Consider the following 14,302-nt stretch of genomic DNA (forward strand, 5'->3'; position numbering starts at 1 on the left):
CAGGTGTTGGAGTGTGTTTCATGTGAAGTTTCAGCACCTCCTGTGTGTGAGCAACACTTTCCGCAACACATGCTTTGACATATCCATCTGCACAACACAACACAACTCAAGGAAGCTGATGAGCGAGAAAAGGAAAAATGCAGAACTAATTAGCAGGAGAGGAAAAAAAATGAATATTAATCACAATCACAATCAGAAGTACTTTAATAATCCCCGAAGGGAAATTGACATTTTCAGCACAATCCCATTCAAGATGAGACAAACATTACAGGGAGACAGAACGGGATCAAACATTACTGGGAGACAGAACAGGATAAAACAATACAAGGAGACAGAACAGGATCAAACATTACAGGGAGACAGAACAGGATCAAACATTACTGAGAGACAAAACAGGATCAAACATTACAGGGAGACAGAACATGATCAAACATTACAGGGAGACAGAACAGGATCATACATTACAGGGAGACAGAACAGGATCAAACATTACTGAGAGACAAAACAGGATCAAACATTACAGGGAGACAGAACAGGATCAAACATTACAGTGAGACAGAACAGGATCAAACATTACAGGGACACGGAACAGGATCAAACATTAAAGGGAGACATAAACAGGATTAAACATTACAGGGAGACAGAACAGGATCCAACCTTACAGGGAGACAGAACAGGATCGCTGACGGGTCTGCCAACTTCCAGCACCCCTTACAAAAAAGGTGAAAAACAGGTAAACACTGGAGATGGGGGGAGGAAGAAAAAAAATCAGTCTGAACCTGGGCCACTAGAGAGGAGGTCCAGACCGAGGCCAAGGGAAAAAAATCCTGAAGCCATAGCACACATGAGCATGTGTGTAAGAGGGAAACATCAAAAAACACAAAGGAAATTTTAGATGAGCAGTTTACCAATCTACTAGTCCCACTGGGTGTGAGTTTTCCTTGCCCTTATGTGGGCCTACCGAGGATGTCGTTGTGGTTTGTGCAGCCCTTTGAGACACTAGTGATTTAGGGCTATATAAATAATCATTGATTGATGGATTGATAAATAGCACCCATGGTAAGTTGGAAATGTTTTACTGTATTTAGTGGCAGGCTTAAATAAGTCATACAAATATCAATTATTATCAATATAAAACATGTATATTGTGATACAGTATTCAGCCAAATCGCCTCAAAAATATTTCAATGTCGGCTTTTTTTATAAATATATACATGTCATAATTGAATGTTGTTGTTTAACAAACTGCTGACATGGAACTGACTTCAACATAGACCAGCAAAGACTAATGTTGCCTAAATCAAGTCACAGTTTTCATTTCCTATTTGACGTTTCACTTCAGCAAAAAACAGAGTATATTTGATGATTTCATCTAAAACAGGGGTCACCAACCTTTTTGAAACCAAGAGCTACTTCTTGGGTACTGATTAATGCGAAGGGCTACCAGTTTGATACACACTTAAATAAATTGCCCGAAATAGCCAATTTGTTCAATTTACCTTTAATAAATAAATCTATATATACAGGTATATAAAAAAAATTGATATTTGTTTGTCATTCCGTCTTAAGTTTTTTTTCCTTTTACGGAAGGTTTTTTTGTTGAGAATAAATGATGAAAAAAACACTTAATTGAATGGTTTAAAAGAGGAGAAAAAACGAAAAAAATTCAAATTAGATTTTGAAACATAGTTTATGTTCAATTTCGACTCTTTAAAACTCAAAACTCAACCAAAAAAAAAAATGAAGAGAAAAATGTGCTGATTCGAATCTTTTTGAAAAAATTTAAAAAAGAATTTATGGAACATCATTAGTAATTTTTCCTGATTAAGATTAATTTCAGAATTTTGATGACATGTTTTAAATAGGTTAAAATCCAATCTGCATTTTGTTAGAATATATAACAAATTGGACCAAGCTATATTTCTAACAGAGACAAATCATTATTTCTTCTAGATTTTACAGAACAAATTTTTTAAAAGAAATTCAAAAGACTTTGAAATAAGTTTTAAATTTGATTTTAAACATTTTCTAGATTTGCCCGAATGTTTTTTATTTTATTTTAATCATAAGTTTGAAGAAATATTTCACAAATATTCTTTGTCGAAAAAACAGAAGCTAAAATGAAGAATTAAATCAAAATGTATTCATTATTCTTTACAATAAAAAAAAAATACTTGCACATTGATTTAAATTGTCAGGAAAGAAGAGAAAGGAATTTAAAAGGTAAAAAGGTATGTGTTTAAAAATCCTGAAATAATTTTTAAGGTTGTATTTTTTCTCTAAAATTGTCTTTCTGAAAGTTATAAGAAGCAAATTAAAAAAATAAATGAATTTATTTAAACAAGTGAGGACCAAGTCTTTAAAATATTTTCTTAGATTTTCAAATTCTATTTGAGTTTTGTCCCTCTTAGAATTAAAAATGTCGAGCAAAGCGAGACTGGCTTGCTCCTAAATAAATACAATTTTAAAAATAGAGGCAGCTCACTGTTAAGTGCTGCTTTTTGAGCTATTTTTTTGGTCCATACGGGTTGGTGACCCTTGATCTAAAATAGAATTCCTTTACAATGTCCAACATCCCAAAAGACTGTGGACACTCCGATCAGACAGAAGAATTAAGTATGGAAGGATAGACTGCCATTAATGAAGAGAAATTAGTGAGAACATATCTGGTCTTTGATCTCAAATTTTAAGCCTTTGCTCTCTTCAATCGTTCCATTTCTCAATTAGCAAATGAGGTCAACGATCATCTTGAGTGGTCAGAGATTACTGACGGGCATTATAGGGTAATTCATGACAGTTGTGGACTTTTACTATAATTATGAAAATTCAATTCAATTTATGACTTTTAACCCATCTTTTCAATCCTCAGCTTTGTGGGTTTTTCTACTTTTGGAGACAAAACTCTTCTTCAACTGGCACAAGCATTAAAGTTAAAAGCTTAGTGAATGTCAGAGTGCATTATTGATGCACGGCTTTAGATGATGCGTCTTTCCCTAAGAAGTCGCAGGTTTTCCCCTCTTTTGACAAATCGTCAGTCGTATTTTTGCAGATGGTATTTCTTTGAGTGCGCATACGACCGTCGTTTACTCTTTTCTTTCTTTGAAAGATGTATGATGATGAAGTCAACCACACGGGAACAATTTCCTTTCCTTTGCTCTCCTTCCTCCGCTGCACCAACGGTCCATCATGTCGTCCTGTCAGCTGCGGCGAAGGCTGGAAGGAAACTTCTATTTTGTTGCGTTAATAAGCAAACAAGTACATCTGTGTGCGTGCGTGTGTACTTAATCTGCCGCTCCTTATGTTCCATTCGCCTCCCGATGGGCGGATTTAAATGATGATGAAATTAAATTTGTAAATGCATGTTGTAACATTAGTTTTTTTTTATTATTTTCGCAAACCAACTTTTGCATGGATTTTGTCATTGCAGGTTTCATGCATCAGGAAGATAACTTTATTTAGTGTCATTGTTATTCTATAAAGGTCTCAATCTCAAACCTTTCCAGGAAATACTTTTTAAATTAATGTATTTTAAAGGCCTACTGAAATGAGATTTTCTTATTTAAACGGGGATAGCAGGTCCATTCTATGTGTCATACTTGATATTTTCGCGATATTGCCATATTTTTGCTGAAAGGATTTAGTAGAGAACATCGACGATAAAGTTCGCAACTTTTGGTCGCTAATAAAAAAGCCTTGCCTGTACCGGAAGTAGCAGACGATGTGCGTGTGACGTCACGGGTTGTAGGGCTCCCTCACATCCTCACATTGTTTACAATCATGGCCACCAGCAGCTAGAGCGATTCGGACTGAGAAAGCGAGAATTTCCCCATTATTTTGAGCGAAGATGAAAGATTCATGGATGAGGATATTGATAAAGAAGGACTAGAAAAGAAAAAAAAGCGACGGCTCCGGGCGGCGGCAGTGTGAGTGTTTCAGATGTAATTAGACACATTTACTCAGATAATTCTGGAAGATCCCTTATCTGCTCTTGTTTTAATAGTGTTTTAGTGAGATTGTAAAGACATACCTCGATGTCCGATGGCTGCGGTGAACACGCCAGTGTCTCAGAGAGAAGGGGGGAGCCAAGCTCACAGCTGCCTTTTTTGACAGCTATTGCAGGATGACACATAATCCACTGATGTCTCCAGTAAGATACAGTGGGGCAAAAAAATATTTAGTCTGCCACCGATTGTGCAAGTTCTCCCACTTAAAATGATGACAGAGGTCTGTAATTTTCATCATAGGTACACTTCAACTGTGAGAGACAGAATGTGAAAAAAAAAATCCAGGAATTCACTTTGTAGGATTTTTAAATATTTTATTTGTAAATTGTGGTGGAAAATAAGTATTTGGTCAACCATTCAAAGATCTATTTGATGGAAGGAGGTTTTGGCTCAAAATCTCACGATACATGGCCCCATTCATTCTTTCCTTAACACGGATCAATCGTCCTGTCCCCTTAGCAGAAAAACAGCCCCAAAGCATGATGTTTCCACCCCCATGCTTCACAGTAGGTCTGGTGTTCTTGGGATGCAAGTCAGTATTCTTCTACCTTCAAACACGACAAGTTGAGTTTATAGCAAAAAGTTCTATTTTGGTTTCATCTGACAACATGACATTCTCCCAATCCTCTGCTGTATCATCCATGTATCCATTTTGGTATATAAATTGTGATTTTGAATAATTTACCTGAAAGTGCATAAACTCTTTCTGTTCAAAATAGTTTGAAACACCACATGCTAAATGTTTAGATATCAACTGTCAGTTTACTGTACTGTGCCAACTGTACTACTATATCAGTACCTCTTTCCTCTTGTTTCTTTGAAAATACAACAGCAAAGTCCATTTGGCTGTCATCTGTTTTAATTATCAGACACAATGTGTCAAAGTCATGATTTTTTTTATTTATTTCATGTTTGAAATAAGTAATGATGACTTTGAAAAAGCGGTTTCATACTTGTGAGTGTTGATGACACAGCTTTGCAACACTTGATATTCTAGTTTCGAACTTGTTTTACTTAAAGGCCTACTAAAACCCACTACTACCGACCTCGCAGTCTGATAGTTTATATATCAATGATGAAATATTAACATTTCAACACATGCCAATACGGCCTTTTTAGTTTACTAAATTACAATTTTAAATTTCCCGCGGAGTTTCCTGTTGAAAACGTCGCAGAATGACGCGTGTTTGCGACGTTATTGGTTGGAGCGGACATATTAGCCAGCACCACTTACGGCTAAAAGTCGTCTCTTTTCATCGCATAATTACACAGTAATTTGGACATCTGTGTTGCTGAATCTTTTGTGATTTGTTCAATTAATAATGGAGACGTCAAAGAAGAATGCTGTTGGTGGAAAGCGGTGGATTGCAGCTGCCTTTAGCAACCGAAACACTGCCGGTGTTTCTTTGTTTTTTTGTGAAGCTTTAGCGAACATGTTTCTCTACCAGCAAGTTTTTGGATGAGAACATTGTAATATTAAGTCGGCTCTTACTGGAGACTTGTGCGGAGTTAGCGTCCTCCTGCAGCAGCTGTCATCTCAGCTCTTCCTTTGGCTTAATTCTCTCGGAGACACTGGCGGTCACCGCACCCCTCCGACTTTCAGGTTTGACTTTATAATCTCGCTAAAACACTATTAACACAATAAGCAGATAAGACATTTTTCAGAATTATCCTAGTAAATGTGTCTAATAACATCTGAATCACTCCCACTGCATTCGCCTTTTTAAATTTTTTTTATTTTATTTTTTTCTAGTGCTTCACTCTAACTTTCCTCATCCATAAATCTTTCATCCTCGCTCAAATTAATGGGGAAATCGCCAAATTGCTCTTGCTGCTGGTGGCTCACATTATAAACAATGTGAGGATGTGAGGAGCCCTCACACCGGTGACGTCACGCGCACATCGTCTGCTACTTCCGGTAAAGGCAAGGCTTTTTTATTAGCTACCAAAAGTTGCAAACTTTATCGTCGATGTTCTCTACTAAATCCTTTCAGCAAAAACATGGCAATATCGCACATAGAATGGACCTGCTATCCCCGTTTGAATTAGAAAATCTCATTTCAGTAGGCCTTTAATACGTGGTGTGTTGCAGCAAGAGGTGGTTGAAAGAACGGAGGCCTTCTCTCCCCCAGAGGGCCAGAGAAGCCACTGATGGTCTTCATGTTGCTGCTTAGCTGATAACACATGGCCTAATGTCCTCTCTCCGCTCTCCTCGCCATCGACACTCGCTCACTTCCTTTCTTATCCGTCTCGCTCTCCATTTATTTCCCCCCGGCCTTCTCTCCGTCTCCGGTCCGCAGGAATGAATCAGACGTAAGAGGCCAAACACCATTTTCAAGCCATTGCTTTTGATTAAGTGACTTAGCGCGGAGGTCTTGCGGGCCGGCAATATCACTAATGGTCCGGAGGAAGAGAGATGGTCGGGGGAGGACGGAGACAGACGTGGGTTAAATCTCCCCCAAGTAGTAGCATTATCCCCCGGCGGGAGGAGAAAGTGATTATGAAGTTAAAAGGAGCTTTGCGCTCCGAGCTTTCCTCCACAGCAAGTTTAGTTGGAGAGTTAAGATTAAGCTGGATTTACATCCACGCCAGGGCCTTTTAGCCGGAGAAAAGTTGCACTCGCTATTGTCCGTCCTTTCAGAGATATACTCCTTTTCATTAGCAACATTGCCCGCTGTTGCAGACTTTTAAATCACACGCACCTCTCTTTTTTCTTTGCACGCCGTTTTTTTTCTTTTTCCTAAAGTAAATTAGTAAACGTGACGACTTATAGTCCACTGGAGTCACAGGAAGTGTAAAAGTTAAAGGCCTACTGAAATGAGATTTTCTTCTTTAAACGGGGATAGCAGGTCCATTCTGTGTGTCATACTTGATCATTTCGGGATATTGCCATTTTTTGGCTGAAAGGATTTAGTAGAGAACATCCACGATAAAGTTCGCAACTTTTGGTCGCTAATAAAAAAGCCTTGCCTGTACCGGAAGTCGCAGACGATGACATCACCCGTTGATGGGTTCTCACGTCCTCACATTGTTTTTAATGGGAGCCTCCAACAAAAAGAACTATTTGGACCAAGAAAATGACAAATTCCCCATTAATTTGAGCGAGGATGAAAGATTCGTGTTTCAGGACTAGAATAAAAAAAATAAAAAAAATCAAATAAAAAAAAAAAAACGCGATTGCATTGGGACGGATTCAGATGTTTTTAGACACATTTACTAGGGTAATTCTGGGAAATCCCTTATCTTTCTATTGTGTTGCTAGTGTTTTAGTGAGTTTAATAGTACCTGATTGGCGGAGGGGTGTGTCCACGGGTGTGTTGACGCCAGTGTCTGAGGGAAGTCGACGGCACCTGTATGGACGGCACAAGCTCAGCTGATCTCCGGTAAGTGGCGACTTTTTACCACAATTTTCTCACCGAAAACTGCTGGTTGACATTTGGTCGGGATCCATGTTCACTTGACCGCTCTGATCCATAGTAAAGCTTCACCTCCAGGGAATTTTAAACAAGGAATCACCGTGTATTTGTGCGACTAAAGCTTCCAACTCCATCTTTCTACTTTGACTTCTCCATTATTAATTGAACAAATTGCAAAAGATTCAGCAACACAGATGTCCAGAATACTGTGTAATTATGCGGTGAATGCGGACGACTTTTAGCTGTGTGTGTGTGCGCAGCGCTAGTATTTCCTTACAGTCCATGATGTCACGCGTGCACGTCATCATTCCGCGACGTTTTCAACAAGAAACTCCCGGGGAAATTTAAAATTGCATTTTAGTAAACTAAAAAGGCCGTATTGGCATGTGTTGCAATGTTAATATTTCATCATTGATATATAAACTATCAGACTGCGTGGTCGGTAGTAGTGGGTTTCATTAAAGGCCTGCTGAAATGAGATTTTCTTATTCAAACGGGGATAGCAGGTCCATTCTATGTGTCATACTTGATCATTTTGCAATATTGCCATATTTTTGCTGAAAGGATTTAGTAGAGAACATCCATGATAAAGTTTTGCAACTTTTGGTGCTAACAGAAAAGCCCTTCCTTTACCGGAAGTCGCAGACGATGACATCACCCGTTGATGGCTCCTCACATCCTCACATTGTTTTTAATGGGAGCCTCCAACAAAATGTCACGCCTGTAAATTATGTTTTGGTTTTGGTCATGCTATGTTTAGTTTTTGGACATTTAGTCATGTTTTTTTCACTTCCTGGTTTTGTTTGTTTCCATGCCAATGCATTAGTTCCCACCTTGTCACGCCCCTGCCCTCAGTCCCACACCAGTTCCTGATTATCACAGCCAGTATTTAAGTAATTTTCTTTATGTTCATCATTCTGGGATCTTCACCTCATTCACGCCCTCAATTATCTGCTTCATGCCTTGCAATGCTGTCCATTTTGTCCACGTAAGTTGTTGTTATTCATGCCACTGTGCAAGTGTTTTTGTTTCATGTTTGTAGTTTATAGCCTTTGTGCTAGTCTTTTGTTTCATAGCCCGGTTTTTTGTACCGCCATTGTGCGCGCTTTTTGTTGGTTCCTGTTTTTAGTTTTAGTGTTAAAATAAAGATGTCTTTACCTTCGCGCCGTTTTCACTCCTTTTGCTTTGCACCTAGGGGACACAAACCAAGACCAAGTCCCAGCTTGACACAAAAAAAGCTATTTGGACCGAGAAAACGACAATTTCCCCATTAATTTGAGCGAGGATGAAAGATTCGTATTTCAGGATATTGATAGCAATGGACTAGAAAAAAAAAAAAAAAAAAAATCTAATAAAAAAAAAAAAACGCGATTGCATTGGGACGGATTCAGATGTTTTTAGACACATTTACTAGGATAATTCTGGGAAATCCCTTATCTTTCTATTATGTTGCTAGTGTTTTAGTGAGTTTAATAGTACCTGATTGTCGGAAGGGTGTGTCCACAGGTGTGTTGAGGCCAGTCTCTGATGGAAGTCGACGTCAGCTGTATGGACGGCACAACCTGAGCTGATCTCCGGTAAGTGGCGACTTTTTACCACAATTTTCTCACCGAAAACTGCTGGTTGACATTTGGTCGGGATCCATGTTCACTTGACCGCTCTGATCCATAGTAAAGCTTCACTTCCGGGAATTTTAAACAAGGAAACACCGTGTGTTTGTGTGGCTAAAGCTTCCCAACTCCATCTTTCTACTTTGACTTCTCCATTATTAATTGAACAAATTGCAAAAGATTCAGCAACACGGATGTCCAAAATACTGTGTAATTATGCGGTTAAAGCAGACGGCTTTTATCTGTGTCTGTGCACAGCGCTAATATTTCCTTACAGTCCATGATGTCACGCGTGCACGTCATCATTCCGCGACGTTTTCAACAAGAAACTCACGGGAAATTTAAAATTGCAATTTAGTAAACTAAAAGTTCCGTATTGGCATGTGTTGCAATGTTAATATTTCATCATTGATGTATAAACTATCAGACTCCGTGGTCGGTAGTAGTGGGTTTCAGTAGGCCTTTAAAGGCATTGTTTATCATTTGAGCCACCAGCAGTAAGAGCAATTCGGACAGAGAAAGCGACAATTTCCCCATTAATTTGAGCGAGGATGAAAGATTTGTGGATGAGGATATTGATAGTGAAGGACTAAGCAACGGCTCCGGGCGGCAGCAGTGTGAGCGTTTCAGATGTAATTAGACACATTTACTAGGATAATTCTGGTAGATCCCTTATCTGCGTATTGTTTTAATAGTGTTTTTGTGAGATTGTAAAGACATACCTCAAAGTCGGATGGCTGCGGTGAACACGCCATTGTCTCAGAGAGAAGCCGAGGAGCCAAACTCACAGCTGTCTTTTTTGACAGCTGCTGCAGGAGGACAAATAATCAACTGAAGTCTCCGGTAAGATATATATATCACAATTTTCCCATCCAAAAACATGCTGGTTGACGTAGAGAAACATGTTCGCTTGACCGCTCTGTGTTAAAGCTTCACAACAAACAAAAAAACAACAGCTGTGTTTCGGTTGCTAAAGGCCGCTGCAATACACCGCTTTCCACCAACGGCATTCTTCTTTGACGTCTCCATTATTAATTGAACAAATTGCAAAAGATTCAGCAACACAGATGTCCAAATTACCGTGTAATTATGCGATGAAAAGAGACGACTTTTAGCTGTAAGTGGTGCTGAGCTAGTATGTCCCCTCCAACCAATAATGTCACAAACGACGGTCATCATTCCGCGAAGTTTTCAACAAGAAACTCCGCGGGAAGTTCAAAATTGTAATTTAGTCAACTAAAGCGGCCGTATTGGCATGTGTTGCAATGTTAATATTTCATCATTGATATATAAACTATCAGACTGCGTGGTCGGTAGTAGTGGGTTTCAGTAGGCCTTTAATAAACAGACAAGCACTTCTAATTCCCCTTTTGGCTTTTAGTGGAGGGATAACAAATGCTGCAAACATATGTTACTGCTTATCAGCTCCCCTGCAGGGTATCAAAACAATTTGGGATGTGATCTGCGTTGATGACATGCGAGACTTAAAGCATTTCCCCCCAAAAACACATTTTTATAATAATTTGTTTTTCGGGCGTTGCTTCATTATCCAAACAACACGTTGGAGTTTTTACTGTCACGGCATTGTGTTTTTGTTACGCTCCTCCATAGGACACAACTTTCCCTTTTCTGTGCATTTTGAATAGTAAAAAAACGACTAGCGCGAGGCAGCTAACAATGCAGGTAATAGGCATACAGTCTACGCCGTCTTTAAAGCCCCCAAAAAAAAAATCATCCGAAAACCTCCAACATTGTTTTGTATGCATGTTGTAAGTATTTACTGTATGTAATATACAAAACCTGTCACGTATATGGTCATGTTTGTTTTTGTTTTTTGGACATTCACTTCTTGTTCCTGCACCTCCTTGTTTTTCTTATTTCCATAGCAACTCATTAGTTTTCATGTCCTCATGTCTCACACCTGTTTGTAATTATAATGTCTATTATTTAAACCGGAAGTTGCCAGGAAGTCAGCCTGGCGACTTTTCATATCATGCCAAGCCATGCTGTTTAAACATTCTATCCATGCCACGTAAGTTTTTGGTTTGTTTTAGTTTTGCTTTTGTACTTTGTCTGTATTCATAGTCTAGTTTTGTACCGCCATTGTACGCGCCTTTTGTTTGCCTTTTGGTGTAGTTTTTTAGTGTTAGTAATAAATAAATATGTACTTACATTCACGTCTCGCTCGTGCCAACTTTCCTTTGCATCCGAAAAACAATCCAAGTCACAGTCCAAGTCCTGACAAAACCCTAAACCAATGAAATTGTCACGTTGTGTAAATGCTCAATAAAAAGAGAATACAACAAATCCTTTTCAACTTATATTCAATTGAATAAACTGCAAAGACAAAATACTAAACGTTAAAAAGTTGTTATTTTTGCAAATATTAGCTCATTTGGAAATGGATGCCTGCAACATATTCCGAAAAAAGCTGGCACGAGTGGCAAAAAAGACTGAGAAAGGTGAAGAATGCTCATCACAGACTTATTTGGAACATCCCACAGGTGGACAGGCTAAATTGGTAGCAGGTGTCTGCCATGATTGACTATAAAAGCAGCTTCCATGAAATGCTCACTCATTCACAAACAAGGACTACATCTGTAAGTGCAAGTTAAAACGGTCAGGCTTGTCCCTAACAGTTTGGCTATGTTTTAGTTTTTCCTCTGCGTTTGTCTTTGCTTCCTGCTGTGCTGTGTCCCCTCAGCTGCGGCTGATTGGCACCTGGCCACACCTGGCGTCAATCAGCCAGACACTATTTAGACCTGCTTTCTCCTCCAGTCAGTGCTGGATTTGTTGTGTTTGTTGTATTCTCCCTGCCTCCTCATCTGGTTTGTCAGTTTTTTTTCCCCAGTCTATTTTCCCTCAACTAGACACACCTGCTGCCAATCATGTCCCGGTAGTATTTAAGCGCTTCACCGCCAGCTGGTCCCTGCCGACTGTTGTTCCTGAACTCCGCTCTGACATGTTCTTCTCATATTCAGCTCCCCTGGTATGTTGCTCTCGTATATTCGTGTATTTTGACCTCTTTGTGTTTTTGTTTTTTTCTAGCCTCCTTGTTTTGAGGACTAGTTTTGCCACGCTGTATGTGTCCTGGCCTTTTCCCTGCCAGCCTCTGAGAGAGACTACCTTTGTTATATTTCCCATGGTGTGCACGTTTGCCCCATCTTCCTTAGTTACCATTTTGACGTATTAAATATTTTATTTTGTCACTATCGCTAACCTTGCCTCCATTCTCTGCATCTCGGGGTCCACCCTTGAACTATATATATATTTATATATAAGCGTAACAGGATTATTGTAATTAATGCTTGTCGTTGAACCTGTAGCTGTTTGCAGCGTGCTGTATTTTTGTTCCTAGTTCCTGTTTGCTGGTTCCTGTTCCCTGCTTCCAGTTTTTTTGTTCCTGGTTTGTGTTTCTTCTTTATTTTTAAATTTTTGGACATTAAATTATGTTTTCCAGCACCAAGCTCGCCTTCTCTGCATCTTGGGGTTTGTCACCAACACACCCTGACAAAAAGTCCACTATGCAAAGCCAACGCCATGTACCAACAACACCCAGAAACACTTCGGTGGGCCCAAGCTCATCTAAGTTGGACTGATGCAAAGTGGAAAAGTTTTCTGTGGTGTGACAAGTCCACATTTCAAATTGTGGACGTCGTGTCCTCTGGACCAAAGAGGAAAAGAACCATCTGGACTGTTTTAGGGTCAAAGTGTAAAAGGCAGCATGTGTGATGGTATGGGGGTGTATTAGTGCCTTCACATCTGTGAAGGCACCATTAATTCTGAAAGGTACATACAGGTTTTGGAGCAACATATGTTGCCATGCAAGCAACGTTATCATGGGCGCCCCTGCTTATTTCAGCAAGACGATGCCAAGCCACATGTTACAACAGCATGGCTTTGTAGTAAAAGAGTGCGGGTACTAGACTGGCCTGCCTGTAGTCCAGATATTGAAAATGTGTGGTGCAATATGAAGGCTAAAATATCATAAAGGAGACTGTTGAACAACTTTTTTGCAACTTTTTTGATTTCTCAGAGTGCATTTCGACTATTTTGTGTGTTGAGACTTCGTGAGAGCCTCGGAGCGATATTGCTGTTGCTCGGCGTTTCAAATAAGAAGATAAACAGAGCGACTTACAACGTCCGCTCTCACTGGGAGGCCGACTGGGTGGGTGTCAGAGAAAGTTTGTGATGAACCCAAAGATGCAGATAAGGAGGCAGGCATTGAATGAGAAAACATCATTTTATTTACCACTAAAACACTAAGCAAGAACAAACAAAAGGGGTACAACAAAACTAAAAGAGCTAGCATGGGAGCTACAAAACAAAAGGAGCTTACCATGGAAGCTAGCAAAAACAAAAGGGTCTAGCGTGGAAGCTAGCGGGTAGCGAGCAGGAAAATAAAAGTTGTTACTTGTAGAATGAAAACAAGGCGGAAGCAGGGAACAAAAGGCATTAAGCGACAAACAGATACCGAAATATAGCTTACCGCTACGCTGCAATGACACGACACGAAACGACACGACAGGAGCGACAATACGGAAGTGACATCGATAATAATCCAGCACTGACTGGATAGGAAGACAGGTATAAATAGGATCGGGCTGATTGACACCAGGTGTGGCCAGGTGCCAATCAGCCGCAGATGAGGGGACACAGCACTCAGGGAGAAAGACAGGAGACAGACAAAATAAGAGCGCTGACAGGAACTAAAGACAAGAAATACTACACAAACACAGGAAAAACTAAAACACAAACAAACTGTCAGGGGCAAACCTGACTGTGGGATGGTTGTATCTTTCAGAATTGATGAATTCTCAATAACCCACACTCCTCAGAAAAAAAAATTAAAATAAAAAACTTCCTTGCAATGTTGCGATATATTATGCTGCATTTTATTGGCAGAGAGCTATTTACAGCAGTATCTAGTTGGTCTGGTATGGCATTTCAAAGCTGGCCAACTTCCGGGCTTTGTGCTACAATCTTTTATAGCAACTTTTGTTATGATCCGTTGCCCGAATCATTCTATGTTCTAGTTGTGTTACGTGTTTGTATCATATTCTGTTGTTTGACATCCTTAGTTCCTGTTTTAGTCTGTTTCCATAATAAAGTATAATTTTCACCTGCTGTGGTTTCCAGACGCACACCTGTTTTGCTAATCACCATCCTTATTTAAGCCAGCCCTTTTTGTTCATTCACTCTCGGACAGTAATTTGCTTACACGCAAAAAGTGACGACTGCTATTCTTTGTTTTCTACTCGCTAGCTTTCGC

General features: G+C 39.5%; 1 protein-coding gene across 1 annotated transcript in view; it reads left to right on the plus strand.

The window, feature by feature from the left end:
• smad2 (SMAD family member 2) overlaps positions 1-14,049 on the plus strand; it is a 182,588-nt gene extending 168,539 nt beyond the window's left edge. The window contains exons 11-12 of the mRNA XM_061876989.1: positions 8,927-8,997; positions 12,491-14,049. Of these exons, the coding sequence (XP_061732973.1) occupies positions 8,927-8,948 (22 nt within the window). The 3' untranslated portion in view covers positions 8,949-8,997; positions 12,491-14,049. The remainder of the gene's footprint in view (positions 1-8,926; positions 8,998-12,490) is intronic.
• Positions 14,050-14,302: the final 253 nt, after the last annotated feature.

The sequence above is a fragment of the Nerophis ophidion genome, linkage group LG17 (genome assembly GCF_033978795.1).
Source record: "Nerophis ophidion isolate RoL-2023_Sa linkage group LG17, RoL_Noph_v1.0, whole genome shotgun sequence".
Taxonomy (NCBI): Eukaryota; Metazoa; Chordata; class Actinopteri; order Syngnathiformes; family Syngnathidae; genus Nerophis; species Nerophis ophidion.